The sequence below is a fragment of the Euleptes europaea genome, chromosome 9 (assembly GCF_029931775.1).
Source record: "Euleptes europaea isolate rEulEur1 chromosome 9, rEulEur1.hap1, whole genome shotgun sequence".
Classification (NCBI taxonomy): Eukaryota; Metazoa; Chordata; class Lepidosauria; order Squamata; family Sphaerodactylidae; genus Euleptes; species Euleptes europaea.
Window position 1 is genome coordinate 62844701 of NC_079320.1, and position 17257 is coordinate 62861957.

Below are 17257 nucleotides of genomic sequence, written 5' to 3' on the forward strand. Positions count from 1 at the left end.
TAGCGGAGAATCAAGCAGAGACTGAGAGCCCAACCGCATAGCCGCTGTATTCTCCCCATCTAACTTCAGAAGGGTGTAGAAAAGATTGGCGCAATCCCACATGCATGTTCTGGATAGGAAGAACAACATTTGACAGCATTCTGACAAAGTGAAAAAGGCTTCCCAGGACTAAAATCTCAACAGGCCATGTTAATCAAACCAAGTTTTTAAACCTTTCCCTAGCCTAAGCACATTTCACTGTACAGTTAGTCAAATTATACATACATATTCATTCACCAATACAGGAGATTCTGTATCAGGACTTCCAGCCACAGAGCTTTCAGGAGATCCTAATGAAGATTTGGTTTCTCCGTGTACAGTTTCTGATGTTTGATTTTTGTTTTCTTCTGATGAAGGGGTTGGTTCTTCTGCTGTTAATACTGCACTAGGATTAAGATCTTCAGCAGCTCTAATAGGTAAACGCTGGGCCTCTTCCAACACATTAATATATGGTGGCACAACAGCAGGTAAATTCTGATCACCTAAAAAAACACACCAAACAGCATTTTACTGCACTGATACAAAGGTAAAATGGCAGGATTGGATACCCTTGGTAGAGTTATAGAAAGGGCCAGACATGACACACTTAATTCATCTTTTTAAAGTGATCTTGCTTCCTAAAGAAACAAGCCAAATTCCTCAATCCAGGCAAGAATCTTTAACAGGAAAAAAATGGCATTCTATTATGTCACACAGAACAACATCCATAGAATGTATTCTACAGGTTGTCAGTACTAAGGGTAACCCTAGAAGCTTGCAACAACATAGAGTCTGGTACTTTGGAAATCATGAACGTCTCCAGGGTGTTCCCTTCCCTTATCTTCACAGGAGAACAAGAGAGGGTCCTGGATTATCTGCTTTGGTTGCTGAAATTCTGCATTATTCTCAGTCTTGGTTTTAATTTAACGGCACACCAACAGTATCCACACGCATTCATTTATCACTCTCACACCATAATCCAGCAACAGTCGCCACATTTAACACACCTGAATGGGCCCTAGTCAGATCACAATATGTTCTTGTATATAAATCTTAAGGGCAGGAGCTCAAGTTCTATCAAGAAAATGAGAATTTTTCTGACCTTCCTAGTAACAACACAGTCCTATGTATAGTTACTCCAAGCTAAGACCATGAGTAACTCTGCTCAGGATTGCCCTTTTTAATACCGGAGACCCATCCCAACCCTAGCTGCTGTAGAAGTAGTACCATGAAACACATAGTACAGTTATGTATATGGCCAGAAGAGTTTTAAGGGATCCCTGGTCTCCTATTTCTTAAAAAATAAGCACATTTATTCTACCTTCAACATTTACAGATGCCAACTCAGTATCGCAGCCATTTGGATCCTCCAATTTGTGCTGTGAAACCTAAAAAGAAATAATGTTTACCATTATGGCAAAAGCCCAAGAAACTATACCTTTCTAATTACCACAACTATAACTTTCTAATTGGATCTACTTATTAGCATGCTTCCTTCTGCATTTCCGAAGATTATATGTTACGTTAATTTAATTATGCCTATTTATCAACAGCTGAGAGTAGTCCTCACCCACTCTGAGAAGATTTATTACTTTTCTGATTGGATGTTGTTTTCAATAGGCCTATCTTTTTAACAACCCCCCTTCCCCCTCCTTTCTGTGGTTTGCACATTTTAATATAAATGTATCAGCCTAATGAAAGTTTACAGAAGTGCAGATTTTGTTAGTAGCCACTGCTACAGACTAACCTGTCTCAAACAAAGCCGTCTTCAACTTAGTCCAGAAGGCATATAGGGAAGGCACCAGCCTCAACTCCAGTGCCTCCGTAGCTAATTAAAGTTACCCAATCAGAATATATTATATGTTTAACTTGTCTGAATATTCTCTTTCTTGTTTTGCAATCTGGGCAATTATCTGACTGTAAAGTGGAGTAGAATAGCAGGGTAATGTAGTCTGCTTGACTTGTTTTTGACCATTTGTACCTTTTGCAATTGTATGTTGGACATTTCTAACTTTGCCCTTTCCCTTTTTCCTTTCTGTACCCCTTTGCTTATAATTTTTTTTAAGTTACACAATCAGCTAGAATAACAGTTCTTAACATTTCAAAATCCACCTCTTCTGGAAGCCTGATGCTGAACTTGAGTTTTCCATTCATGCTAATGAAACTGCAATGTTTCCATGTAATTACCTCCTTCTACAGGACTACGGTTTCTAAATGGTATATTGCAAACACATTAAACACCCCAAACCCACACTTTGAATTTCAGCTTGAAAACCTACTGTAAAAGCTTGTTTAGCTAAATCAGGTTAGAGAGGTTTCCCCACCTAGCAACACTATAAGCCAGTTCAGCAGTTAATCGTTTCCAAAACATAATGAACAAACCTTTCTAACTATATCACAAGGTAATTTTCCTAACCCTCTATACTTCTCTGAAAAAGCATCATTGAGGGTGTCAGAATTATCATACAAGGAAACCAAACACTTTAACTCAATCCAGAAGCTTCTTTAAAAAGAGCAAACTCTATTTTAAGGAATTGTCACAGTGTATTACCAATATAACCCCCCAGTGTTACCGTTCTGTAAATACCTGCTCTTGTTCATTTTCAGCTACAGTTTCATTGCTTGCTTGGAGGGAAGTCTGGACATCTACAGGTCCTTCTTCAAATTCATCTATTTCTTCATCTTCGTTTTCATCTTCTCCACTTCCATAATTAGTTAGGGCCTGGGTTTCTGCTTTAGACAAGCCTGAGGTTAAGTGCAATAAGTTTTAAAATGTAATTGCAGCACCATGTGTGTGTGAGTGAGAGAGAAATATATAACCTACACTTTTGAACTCTGTGCTTGCACACCCTCTTCTTCTGGGAATGCATCACTTTTGCTTTAGTACAAACCACAGTTTTCCATTACATCCTAACTGCCAAACTATAGTTTGTGCTCTCCCCTTCAAATCAGGTATATAAACCATAAACAGATCATGGGTGGGACTTAGGATGAAATGAAAAACTATGCTCCATGTCAAAACAACAATTCATTGAATTGTGTACAAGGGGAAGGAGGAGCGCAAGGCTTTTAAAAAAGCATTAAGGGAGGGGAAAAAGCAGGCCTAGTATTCATGAAATGCAAGCTTAAAACCTCCATGGACACAAGGAACTAGTTTTGTGGGTTTATGTTGGTTTTACCATGTTGTCTACACCTCCCATTAGAGACTGTATTATGGTAATTATAGTTCTGAAAATTATTTACATAGATCTATAACTGGAAGGTACTGAGGAAGATGGTGTTCTACAGATGAACCCCCACCGCCACCATCCAAAGAATCCATTTAGAACATATAAGGGAATGGATCATCCATTCTTTGTAGATTTCAATGAAAGTCACTTTAAAAACTGCTCAGTTTACTCCATGATAGGAACTATAGCAGAAAAAGCAACAAAGGACATTCTAGCTGTGGGCACAGTCCCTTTCTTTCTCTTTGTATTTCAGCTTGTCTCAATATGCATCTTAATATTCCTTAAACGAGACCAGATAGTTCTCTGATGACATTGCTTTTTAGTTGCTGTGCTTAAAAATGGGACATCATAATTTGAAAATTTAAATCTGAAGGGATGTGGTACTGAAGATGGAGCGATCTGCTTGTAGCGTGAGAATTACCCTCCGCAACATTAGAGAGGCTTGCACTGAACAAGCTTTCAAAAGCTTGGCTTGTGAAACACTGGACAGCCACAAAGTTCCCTAAATTTTATCAAGCCAGAGAGAAAGAATTACTCCTCTAACTCTTAATACAAAATTAATCTTTTGGACGTGAGTCTAGTTTCTCTTTTTTAAGGGACCAGCAACTAAACAATAATCTTTTATTTTTTATTATACAAAGAGATTCTTTTTATTAAGAAAGACAGTAAAAAAATAAAGGCATAAGATAATTAACTCCACAGAAACTGTGGAAATGCAAGCTAACAAGATTGAAGTTTCTAGCATTATTTATTTATATTATAATTGTTTAAAACAAATCAGGTTTTTAGCTTTTTGTCTCTGCTTTTAGGCATTTTCAAAAAAGACCCAAAGTACTCAATATCTCGCCAAGGAATCTTAATCTCTGCTTTCTGAGACCTCTAGCCAGGAAAATCTGATTTGCTTCTCACAGGAGTATTTACAGAGCAAATTATCAATCTTATATTTCTCTAAGTTTGGTTTTCACAATCATGTGACTATTTCTAAATATCTGTTTGGTTACGCTAAATAACAGATAGCAACACAGATGCAAACAGCCAATCAGTACGTGCCTATGAGATCATCTGAGATACCAAGGTTAAGAGGGCCGATCACAACTCTTAAAAAGCAATTAATCAAGCCTTTTTCTGTAACTGTTCCAGCTAACGGTCCAAGGCCAGTCAAAACAACAGCTGTGTCATCTCACTCAACTTGCAAACACAGCAAGAAAAAAGGAATCATACCACTGCTATACTGCAACAGGATGACCTTGTAAAAGTAATGATATACTGAACTTTCAATCTCATTCTAAAAGCAAAAGCATATACCATTATGACACAAACTTCATTGCCTAAAGGTGCAATCAAAGTAATAGAGGCTACTTACTTATGGATACGGGGCAATGTTCACTTTCCTCTTCTTCCTGGTCAGAAGCATCTGATCCTCTGTTTTTTGGATCTTCTCTGATATATACTTCAGCTTCATGAACTTGCTTAACAGTTTCAGTTTCATCTTTATCCTTATCATGAACAAAATATTTCAAGTCATTTACTTTACTACACAGATAAATGAAGTATCCCACATACTTCTAAATTACCATTATGAAATGAATTGCTCACTGTACACACTTAAGAATCCTTAAAAGTATCCCTAAATGGTTTAATTTTCTAAAACTTCACTAACTAAACCTGTAGGCATTACACACTTCACTAGAACTGTGCAGCAGCTCTGAAGAAAAATTGGTATGAACTAACATCTAAACTGGTCTTCTCATCTGAAAAAGCTGCTTAGCAACTTCTTGTCTTGTCTCCAAGATTCTTGGATTTATTAGGTTCCTTCTTGCTCAAAACAGAAGATGTGTGTGAATAGTTCTGTTAAGTCACAGCTGATTTATGGTGACCCTGTAGGGTTTCCAATGCACAAGCCATTCGCAGGTGGTTTGCCATTTGCCTACCTCCACATGAGCTGAGAGAGTTCTGAGAGAACTGTGACTGGCCCAAGGTCACCCAGTGGGCTTCGCGTGGAGGAGTGGGGAATCGAACCCAGATCTCCAGATTAGAGTCTGCCGTTCTTAACCACTATACCATGCTGGCTCTCAAAACAGAATATAGCTTACATTAAATCTTGTCTCTTCATGCCATTTAAGAGAGAAAAAAATCCCAACCCATACACCACTGAATAGTACCAATGAACTATTTACTTGATGTTTTACTGTTGGTCACGTCATTTGGCAGTCCACCGTGGACTGCCAAAGAAACAGATCAGTGGGTTATAGATCAAATCAAGCCTGAACTGACCCTAGAAGCTAAAATGACTAAGCTGAGGCTATCGTACTTTGGTCACATTATGAGAAGACAAGAGTCACTGGAAAAGACAACATACTAGGAAAAGACAACATACTAGGAAAAGTTGAGGGCAGCAGCTAAAGAGGAAGACCCAACAAGAGATGGATTGACTCAATAAAGGAAGCCACAGCCAACAATTTGCAAGATCTGAGCAAGGCTGTTAAAGATAGGAAGTTTTGGAGGACATTGATTCATAGGGTTGCATGAGTCGGAAGCGTCTTGACAGCACTACACACACACCATCACTTAAGGAATGCTTCCATGCATTAGAATAAAATAAAAATGTTCAATTACATTTAAGCACTACTTTTGAGCAAATTACTGCTGTATTAGGAAAAACATATACTTGCAGTCTATTAAAAGAGGTACTATAGGCCTATATCACCCTATCTCTAAAAAAAGGGTAATAAAAATAAAATGATAAATAATTAATGCAATTTTACCTTATCTTCATCGATATCTTCAGCAGATGAACAAGCTCCTCCTTCAAGTGCCCTTTTTGCCTTTGAAGCACAGAATTGAAAGTTAGTAGTGTTTGTCTACAAAACCAAGCAAGCTACAGACGAGTATCAAATGTATTCTCTGCTAAAGAATCCACTCTCTCTCCTTAGGAGGCAGAAAGAGTGACCTATTTCCTGCCTCCAGGGAACATGGGAGAGGGAGTACCCAAGAGCACCAGGATGTCATCCTTTCCCTCTAACGAGAGTGGTCATTGCTTCCTTGCCCAGCAATGCTTTGGTTCAACCTGAACACAACTACAGCATCATGTTAATGTGGTAACATGCAGCAGACAAAGCTTCTAATACACCCTCCACCACACCTTTTTCTTTCCCTCATGATCTGCCCTGTTTAAAAGTATCAATTGACAGAGACAGTGTACAATAAGCTCTTCAACATAATTTGCATTCCAACTCGAAATGGTTCGTTACAAATTCATACAAATTGTCGCATGAACTAACACAATTTTGAGAGTGACTTTCTCTAAGATTATCAACTACCCATGTTATTTCATTTAAAATATGGCAATTATTCACCTCTTTGGCATATGACTGTATCATTCCATCCGCTTCAATCTTCCTTTTACATCTTTGCTTTACTGTAAGGCTATTGTTGTCCAAGTCTTGCATGAGTTTAAAGAAGGCTAGTTCATTGAATAAGACTTCAGAAATCTCCACAAGAAGGTCCTCCCCACAATCCTTTAATTTCTTACCAGCAAATTTTGCCAGTGAATCCTGTTACAAAAAAAAAAAACACCCACCCCAGAACACACACAAAATTTCATTATTTAACATAACCCAACACACACCATGTTGGATTCTTTGGAGGACATCTCCCCTACATCCTCACAATGAGGATGTAGGTATATTTGAGATGAAAGTTGACAACTTGGCCCACAGACCAAGGCAAATTTGCGATAGCAATTTAAACAGTAAGTTACAAACAAAAAGTATTACAAGGGCTGTTACCGCACTAGGTATTCCCAGCAATGTATTGAGTTTGAAAATTTTATAAAAAATACTGTTCGCACTTTCTGTGTATTCCCACCGATGTATTAAGAGTTTGAAACTGTTATAAAAAATACTGTTCACACTTTGTTTGGCCCCTTTAGCTGTGAAGACGTCTTCCAACCATTTTTTAGCCGTGGCATCCAAAAACCCTTTTAAAGCGATGTTTTTTATAACATTTCCAAACTCTTGATACATCGCTGGGAATACCTAGTGCGGTAACAGCCAAGATTTCAACATGACTTTGATTACTCGTTATTTACAAATTAGTCAGGCGGCAGGTAACTAGTTGTGCTTTCAAGATTGGAGAAGTATTTATGATGCAGAAAATTTATTTTAACTTGCAAAATAAATGAGGTTTTATAAGCAGCGCTGACTTGACTCAGCGTCTTTGATTCTGTGAAACCAATACGCTCACTGATGCAGTAAAATCAGCTATTGCCACGAAGGGGTGAAGAATATGCACATTAAATTGACAAGGTAAGAATCTCATGAGGTTTCTGCTGTATCGAAAATGTGAAAATAAGTCCCAGGAGAATTTATGCCCTGTTTTTATCCCCGATAGGAACCCAAAGCAGCTCACAACATTCTCCCACCATTTTATCCTAATCTCTCTCTCTCATACACACACCCCCATGAAGTAGACTAGGCTGAGAATGAAAGACTGACCCAAGGTCACACACCAAGTTTCTGGGGATTCAAACCTGGGTCTCCAAATACTAATCTGATACTCTAAACATTACAGCACACTGGCTCTGAACTGCTTGGTCCAGAAACAGATCACACTGACCTGCAATATGCTGCCAAGTTGCTTATGAAAGATCTTCACAAACTCTTTGCTTTCATCATTTTGTTGTGTAAGGGTCAAGACCATGCGCGTTACTGAAGTCAAGAGCTGAGTAGAACATACCTCATCCATGTGATCCTAGCAAGAGTTGAAATAGATCAGCCTTCACTTATTTTAAAGGCAACATTCATGAAAGAGATCCTTTATTGATCTGCTGTTTTAACCACAGTATCACATGCAGACTGCAGCAAAGTGTGAGAAAAGTTAAGATCTTCAGTGCATCACTTAATCATGTAGTACTGTAATACCATACAATCAAAAACAGCACCACAGACCAAAAAACATACAATTGCAATGCCACCCTAAGCAGAGTTATCACCCTTGACTTCAAGAAAGGTGCAATTGTTTAAGATGGCATCGTTAAGTTCCTGAAAAAATTCTATGCCACCAAAATCAGTCAATAATATACCTTATGTTTTCTGTGGCTGTGAATACCTCATCTAACATTTTATTACATACAAATGTAGGTTGCTGAATTAAGCTGCCTTATGCCTTGCTTCATGGACTGGAGTTCTTAAATGAAAGCAACTATCTACTAGATATGCAGCCTCAGCAGGTTATGTTATAGAAGTAGTAATAGTAGAAAAAGTAGAAGAGTTGGTTTTTATACCCTGCTTTTCTCTACCTTTAACAAATCTCAAAGCGACTTACAATCACCTTCCCTTCCCCTCCCCACAAGACATCCTGTGAGGTAGGTAGGACAGAGAGAGTTCCGAGAGAACTGTGACTATCCCAAGGTCACCCAGCAACAAACTTGGTTCACCAAATTAGAGTGTACTGCTCATATGGAGGAATGAGGCATCAAAACCAATTCTCCAGATCAGAGTTGGCCGCTCTTAACCACACCATGCTGTAGCTATACTCCATATCTATAAGTGTCCAACACAGCAGTCAATATGCACTTCTGTGTTGCAAGAAGCTTCTGCAGTTTAATAGGTGATGACTGTTGCTACTCAGAGGGCCCCAGGGAACTACACATGCCTCTGAACTCCACCATAAAATATGTTGATACATACGGAGGAAAGAGGCGTCCATTTGGCTGCCCTGTCAATAAAGGGGAAGATTATTTTTAATAATCCAGCCAGAAAGCCTCAAAACCAGAAGTGCATGACACGGCACAATGGGTCAAAGGCAACGTGGCAGGAAGAAGGTAACTCAGCCCCTCAATACAGGACTGGTTCCACAGAAGCCTTCCCAGTTGGGAAAGAAGGTGTTAAATGTTCAGCTCACTCAGCTCAATCACCCCAAAAACAGGGGGATGGGGAGGAACAGAGTTCAAGTCTGCACAAATACCAAGATCATCCTTTGTTCCTGCTGGCTTGCATCCATTTCTCTGAGAGAAAAGCCAAGGTAATTCATTAATTGGTGCAACTCAGACAATATTCCTTCTGCCTTTTATTTCCAAGTTCTCTGTTATACCTGTACTGATATTCATTTCCATACTTTTGTGCTTAGTCTGCAGAGGATGTTTAAGATCTTTTTCTCTTGTAGAGATCTCAGACAGTGGATACCTCTCACTTATGCAGGTGGCTATTCACTACATAGGGATAGCACACCCCCAGCTGAGCTAGAGAGATTCACTAAGGCTTGGAGGAGGAAGAGTAGTTATTGCAGACACACGCACACGTGGAAACTCCACTGTCAGTAAATCAGACCACTGGAGGAGTTTATAGGGCTCACAATTATGTGACTAGTAGCAGGCTACCCAAGGGATAGGGGTGGGGGCTTCAAGACTCCCCCCCCCACACACACACACCTTACCTCTCTGTTGCTCACAGCTTGGAGGGGGAAGGCAAGGGAGACAGGGATAACAGGGTTGCACTTGCCTGTAACTGATGTTCATAGAATGTCTTCTGTGCAGGCACACATTGGGACTGTGTATGAGCAGGCCTGCTGCGGAGAACTTTCTGAGCGTAAAAATTCCACCAGGGGGTGCTGGACCCTCCCTCGAAGTCACTGTGACCATTTCCTGCCCAAACAATCATGTGGTCCGAGCAAGGAGCGCCCCTTCCCTCAGTTCTGCCTGAGCAGCTGCAAGCATAAACTACTCGTGGGACTGCACAAAAGATAGTAAGTGAACATCAGTTACAGGTAAGCGCAAGCCTGTTTTCCATCTTCTGTCTTCTGTGCAGTTCCACACTGGGATTTTAACAAGCTACTCACCAAGGTGGTGGCAAGAGCACTCAAGATCATTTCACTGGAACATAGATAGAAGCACAGCCTTTCCAACTGATGCTTGACTTGTTGCATGCAGGTCCAAGGTGTAGTGCTTGACAAACATGTCGGCAGAAGACCAGACTGCCTGGATTGGAACACTTCTGAGAAAAGCAGCTGAAGACGCCTGCACTCTTGTGGAGTGAGCACATACAATTAGGGGGCACGGCAGTCTGGCCTGGTAGCAACAAGTCTTTATTCTAGACACAATCCATGGTGGGAGAGTTTGCCTTTAGAGTTTGCTCTCTTCCCTTTAGAGAGAGCCCAATAACAAACAATCGGCACTGATGGTAGGTGAATATATCTCCCCTCTGAAGGAGCCAGAGTGGGAAACCAGACCTGGCAAGGCCAGAAAGGGGTAATCAAGATGCGATCTGTTCCCTTGGCCAAAGTCCTGCCTATCTGTAGGACTGGAGGGAATGCATGAAAGAGTGCATTTCTCCATTTCATGCCGAAGAAACAGATGCGGTGACCACCAGGGATTCCGCAGTTTGGTGACTCCTCTTCATTTGCGACAAGGTGTCATCAGTTTTGACTGAAAACAGCGCTGACCCATCAAAGGGAAGGTCCTCCACCCACTGCTGTGTATCAAGAGGGAGGGCTCTTGACTGCAACCATGTATGGTCTCATAATACCATGGAGATGGCCACAGCCCTGGTGGAAGTATCTGTTGCATGGTGGCTAGCGTTTATCTGCTGCTTAGTATGGCTTCTGACTGCAGCAGTCTTGGAAGGGTCTTCTTATCCTTTGGGAGGAGGTCTAGATAAGAGTTCATCTTCTCCCAAAGGAATAATTGGTAGCTGGCCATAATGGCCCAATAACTGGCAATCTTCAGATTGAGAGCAGCGGATAAATAAATGTTTTGCCCTATGTATCTAATTTTCTTCCCTCGTTAACAGTCTGCATGTTAACTCTGCTTGCGCCTAGGTTGAATTTTCTCCATAATCCAGGAGGGTGGAGGATGCGTACCCAGAAAGGTGCAATTCTGCTGCTTAACACTGTAGAGGCTCTCCAAACCATGGGAAGTAGCCAAGAGTGAGGCAGGTTTGTTCCACGGTTGGTCATGGCCAAAAAGCCTTCTAGTACAGGAAGGGCTACCACGCTTGGTGAATCTGAAGATAGGTGGCAGAGAATTTTGTCCTTGGGCCTATGGGCAGTAGCTGTCCCATCAATTTCTACAGAATGAGCCATACACAGCATTTGCTCAGTTTATAATTTCAAGTCACTGAAATCTCCTACCCTTTCATATGGGGAAGGGTTGGCCGGGGTGCTGTAACCAACCTCTGAACCTGGGGTAGCTTCCTCTTGATCCCCCACATTGGATTCAAACATAGCCTCCATGTAAGAAGTCGCTGGCAGTGCAGATAACATAGCTGTGGCAGAGTGTCGTTTATGACACAGTGGTTGGGTGGAGGTTGAATCTGCTCTCGGAACTGGTCGAACACAATCACCCCAGTCTAGTAAGTATGCCGGTGACATGAAATAAGGATGCCAAGGCACTGGTGGTTAACCAATAAGCCAATGAAGCGGTCTCTGTATGCCCATGTATTGGATCTGGGTGGATGTATTCTGATTGTGTTGAATCTCGGCTGATTTCACCCTCTTGCTCTTCTGGCTCTATTGACTCATTAGCCCATGCCCTTTTGGAATGCCGCTTTTACGAGGAACTTCGATCGCACTATATTTCCCCCCTTTTAATATACAAATCCAAATCTGTGACTGACATAATGCCTTTTTTACTAAGTGATAGGGACCCCAAGGCTACATTGTCAGTGGCAAGATTTGTTTCAGTCCTTATATCCCTCCAACACTAGATATATGCTGCTCAAGATCAATTGATCAAGAAGCTTCTAAGGGATAAAAGGAAAGGAAAGGATTTCACCCTCAGAGAAAAGAGTGGGACAGAGATAGAGAGAGGATTGATGGTGTCCTTGGAGGAGGGATGGTTTCTTCGAGGTTAGGTAATGAATCTGGGGCTGAAACCAAGCAAGATCTGTGCTTCAGATCCAATTTCACACACTCATTATGGATTTGGATTTCTTTGCCATCAGTTCCAACAAGCTCCTCGTAACCAAGGGAGAGCAAGATTGGGACACAGTTTATTGTGGATCCAATCTTGGGACCTTCAGGGCTGATGGTGAAGACCACTGAGGGCAATTTGGAAGATGTCTTAGGCACCCGTCTTAGCGGGTGGATCTGAGGACAACAGAGCCTTCACTCAGAGGGCAGCCTTCAATTTTGATGCCCTGTCACTTCGAGCCTTGGATGTAAATTGTTGACAGGCCTTACAAGCAGCTACATTGTGCCCCTTTTCCACACAAAAAAGACTAAAATTGTGATCGTCTGTCTGGGTCATTTTCACGTCACGTTGGAAGCACTTCTTGAAGAGGCCTTTCTGAGCCATCTTAAACTCTGCTACCTGCCTCAGAATACAATTGGGGGGGGGGGAGTGAATCGGTAGGAAAGAATTTTTGGACCAAAGTAAGTATAAAGTTGTAGTTCTTACAACTGTGCTTTGGTAAGAACCAAGGCAAAAACTGAAGGTCTACTCTGCAACAAATGTTGAATAAGCTGTAGAGATGCTAGGCAGAACCTCCTCTGTCAGTGGTAAAGAATGAATTGAGGAAAGGGGGAGTTTCTCATTCAGACCATGTGACCATTTGGGCAGGAAACAGTTGCAACAGCTGTGAGAGAGGGTCCAGTGCCCCCTAGTGGTAATTTTAAGCTGGGAAATTCTCCATGGAAGGCCTGCACATGCACAGTCCCCATGTGGGACTGCACAGAAGACCAAAGATGAACAGGACAATAGTTATCACAGGACTGATCAAGCCAAGTTCTGAACTCAATACCACAATGGGCTGACATATTAACCGTGAGTTCATATACTCACTGGCGCAAGAGGGAGCCAATATTTCAACTGACCTCAATGCAAGTATTTACTTGTAATTAAGAGAAAACGAGCCTTGGTTACTTACCAGTGAAGGCTCCTTCTGCTCTGGGAGACGAACGCCATCTTCAGCTCGTGTTCCTGTGCTTGCTTATCTGGGAGGCAGGAAACAAAACTGCGGACCTTCCTGTGTCCGGGAGGAAGTAGCCCCTCCTCTCTCCTATTACTCCAGTATTTCTAGAGCTTTGACTTTAATAACCCTGCAATAATTTTTTTTTTGTACAGGAAGACCGGGCTATAAACAAGGAATAACGGATAAAGGAAACACGAATAAACAATGGCAAGATGCCAACTTGACAACATAATAAACAAAAGCTATTATTTCTGTGTTGTGTCTATTTGTTGAGGAAGGTACTGTAATAGCGTAGTGCAAATTTAGGTGTAGGAGGTACTAATGCTCCTGATTGGGAGGGGAAGATGGCCTTCGTCTCCCAGAGCAGAAGGAGCCTTCACTGGTAAGTAACCAAGGATCGTTCTCGCTCTGAGAGACAAGGCCATCTTCAGCTCGGGACGTACAAGAGCTTATGAATCTGGGTGGGTGTGATTAAACCTCCTTCACATGCTGCAGTACCTTTTCCCCCAAAGATAGCATCTGCAGAGGACAGCAGGTCTAGCTTGTAGTGTCGAATAAATGTAGAAGACGACGACCACATGGCTGCCCTGCAAATTTCCTCTACTGAAACCCGTCGGGCGAAGGCAGCCAAGGTAGCCGCGCTTCTGACGGAATGTGCTGTGATATTTGTGGGCATTGGCAGGCCGGAGGCTTTATATGCCTGAACGATACAGCTTTTAATGTTGTTGCTGATGGCAGCTCTGGACATCGCCATACCTTTGTTTGGAGCCGTCAATGTGACGAACAGTGAGTCAGAAAGCCTAATGTGTTGAGTACGCTTTGTGTAAATTTTTAATGCTCTTCTGAGATCTAGGGAATGCCAAGATTTCTCTTGTGGAGAGGACAGATCTGGGTGAAATGTTGGAAGGACAATGTCCTGTTCTCTATGAAATCTCGTGTTCACCTTCGGTATGAAAGAAGGATCTGGTCGTAGCACTACTCTATTTTTGTGGAATATGCAAAGATGCGGAGCTACAGACAATGCCCCCAATTCGGAAATCTGTCTGGACGAGGTTATGGCTGTTAAGAAGAGAACTTTTAATCTGAGCCACTTCAGGTCTACTGTCCTGAGGGGCTCGAACGGAGGCTTAGTAAGGGCAGTAAGGACTGTGTGTATCTTCCAAGTCGGAAATCAATGCGACACTGGAGATGTTGATTTAACCCCTCGAAGGAAGGCTTTAACGTGAGGATGGTTTAAAAGTGGGTATCCAGATACCCTGGGTACCAGAGTAGTGATGGCCGCTAGTTGCCTCCGCATGGTGGTGCACCTAAGGCCTAGTTTATGGCCTTCTTGAAGAAAGGCTAAGATACATGAAACCCTAGGTTTAAGGGGGTCTACAGATCTGTTCCTGCACCAGGAGTCGAAAACCTTCCAAGTGGCATTATAAATGCGGATGGTAAATGGTCGACATGAGGCTAGGATGGTGGTTATTATATCTGGCGTATAGCCTAAAGTCAGAAGCCTCCTCCTTTCAACGGCCAGATGGTCATCTTGAACCACTGAGGGTCCGGGTGGCAAACTGGACCCTGTAGAAGTAGGTCGTGATTCACGGGGAGACGCCAAGGCTCCCTGAAGGACATTTCGTGAAGGGCCGGATACCAAGGGCGCCTCTGCCAATCCGGGGCTACCAGCAGTACTGTGGCCTTTAGAAGCCAGACACGGCAAATGACTCTTGGGATTAAGGGCAGGGGGGGGAAGGCGTAAAGGAGGCCCGCTGGCCATGGGGACAACAAGGCATCCGTTGCTTCTGCGGCTGGATGCTTGTAGCGGGTGAAAAACCGTGGGAGTTGATGATTTGCATTGGATGCGAATAGATCCAGTACAGGGGTCCCAAATTTCTGGGTCATTAGATGGAAAACCGCCGGATTGAGCTCCCACTCTCCCTCGTCCAGCTGTTTGCGGCTGAGCCAATCGACCTGCACATTCAAAATTCCCCGTATATGTTCAGCTGTCAAGGACTGGAGATGATGTTCCGCCCAATCGAGAATCCTCGAAGCTTGTTTGTGTAGGGTGGACGAACGTGACCCGCCCTGTTTGTTTAGGTGGGCTTTTGTGGCCACGTTGTCCGTTCTTATTAGAAGGTGTAACTTATATGTATAGCCCTTTGGAGGTATATTGTTTTTTTTTTTCTATCTCTGTCTTTTGGTATGCCAATAAAGGTTAATGAAATGAAATGAAAAATTAGAAGGTGTTTGTTCTCTATCTGGGGGGCGAAATGTAGTAATGACATCCAGACTGCTTTCATTTTGAGGACATTGATACTTTGACTCTTTTCCAATTGACTCGGGAGTCCCTGAGCCGGCTGGTTCTTGAAAGTGGCCCCCCATCCCGACAAACTGGCGTCGGTAAATAGTTGTTCGGGAAGTTCGCGGATGTATGGAAGACCCTTGCACAGGTTGTCTGTGATCGTCCACCATGACAGAGCCAGGCGTCTTGGGAAGAATGAGGCTTCTGTCTCTTTTCTTCATGATGTCTTGTTGGAACTGCAAGAGGAACCACTGAAGCGGCCTGGCGTGGAAGCGCGCCCAGGGTACTGCAGGGATGCAGGAGATCATGTGCCCCTGCAGCTTGGCAAGAGTCATCAGTTTGGATGAGGACGACCTGATGACCTTCTTGGTCAAGGCTGCGATCTTGAGCGCCTTGTCCAAGGGTAGAAAGAGAGCGTTCTGAGTGGTGTCTATCAACACCCCCAGGTGTAATAGTGTCTGAGTAGGCTCCAGATGACACTTTTTCTGATTGATCAGAAAGCCATGGTTTGTCAGAGTCTTCAGGACCAGGGTCATATGTGCTATGCTCAGTTCTTTGGATGGAGCACATATAAGGATGTCGTCTAGGTACGGATGTACCTGGACCCCCTGGGCTCGCACTAGGGCTATCAAGGCCACCAGGACCTTGGTAAAGACCCTCGGGGCTGAGGAAAGCCCGAAGGGCATGGCCCGAAATTGGTAATGAAGGTCCTGGAAGGAGAACCTCAAGAATTTGCGATGTGTGGGATGCACAAGGATGTGCAGATAGGCCTCAGTGAGGTCTATCGAGGTAAGGTAAGCGTGGGGATGTAGAGCCTCTTTGATGGATTTCAGGGTCTCCATCCTGAACCGCCTCTTGATGACATACCTGTTGAGGAACTTGAGGTCCAGGATGGCACTCCAGTCCCCATTCCTCTTGGGGACTGAAGAAGATCGAGTAAATTCCGCAAGAGCGGTCTAACGGCTGTACGGTTTCGATGGCCCGAATGTTTAAGAGGTGATTTACCGCCTCTGCAGTGCGTAGGCGCTTTGTTTTGGACAGGGGTCGATGAAAGGATATCATGCGGTCTGGGGGAGGACGTGCAAACTCTATTTGATACCCCTGGAAGATGACTTGTGTCACCCAAGCGTCCGACTGGACGTCTGACCAAAGGGTAGCGAAGTGCGTGAGACGCCCTCCCACTGGGAGATTGTTGGCGTCACTGTTTGGCTCCCTGGCGGGAGTTAAAATTTTGTCTGTCGGAGTTGGGCTGTGAAAATCTGGGCCGTGAGAAACGGCCCCTCCTCCGAAAGGAGCCCCTGGGCTGCGACCACCGGCCCCTTCTCTGGTCATTGCGAAAACGCTGGAGTGTATGAGATGATCTAAATGACCAAGAGGAGCCCCTGTTATCCCTGCGGAAACTCTTGGGCAGGGCCTTCTTTTTGTCCGTCGTTTCTACGAGGATGGAATCAAGCTGGTCTCCGAATAGTTTGTCTCCCTGGTAGGGAAAACCCATTAGTTCTGCTTTGGAGTGGGTGTCTGCCTGCCAAGGGTGGAGCCAAAGAGCTCTCCTAGCGGCTGCCTGGGTGGCTATAGCCCTAGCAGAAAAGGACAGGGTGTCCAAGGTAGAGTCAGCAACGAATGTAACCGCCTTGAGGACACGGGACACCCCTTCCAGCACCTTCCTGTTGTCCTCAGGAATCAGCTGGTTAAGTTTTCTTGTCCAGACTATGGCAGCTCTTGAGATAAGGGCAGAGGTAATTGATGCACTAACTGCCAGTGTAGAGGCCTCATGGGCTCTTTTAATTGCAAGTTTTGCTTTCCTGTCTAGGGGG

At 43.3% G+C, this 17257-nt stretch overlaps 1 protein-coding gene across 1 annotated transcript in view; it reads right to left on the minus strand.

Annotated features, from left to right (window-relative positions):
• PCM1 (pericentriolar material 1) overlaps positions 1-17257 on the minus strand; it is a 62695-nt gene that overhangs the window by 2322 nt on the left and 43116 nt on the right. Inside the window, exons 30-36 of the mRNA XM_056855074.1 lie at positions 7866-8000; positions 6605-6802; positions 6014-6073; positions 4612-4744; positions 2606-2763; positions 1340-1406; positions 265-521 (exon numbers count right to left, since the gene is read on the minus strand). Coding sequence (XP_056711052.1) covers positions 265-521; positions 1340-1406; positions 2606-2763; positions 4612-4744; positions 6014-6073; positions 6605-6802; positions 7866-8000 — 1008 coding nt within the window. The remainder of the gene's footprint in view (positions 1-264; positions 522-1339; positions 1407-2605; positions 2764-4611; positions 4745-6013; positions 6074-6604; positions 6803-7865; positions 8001-17257) is intronic.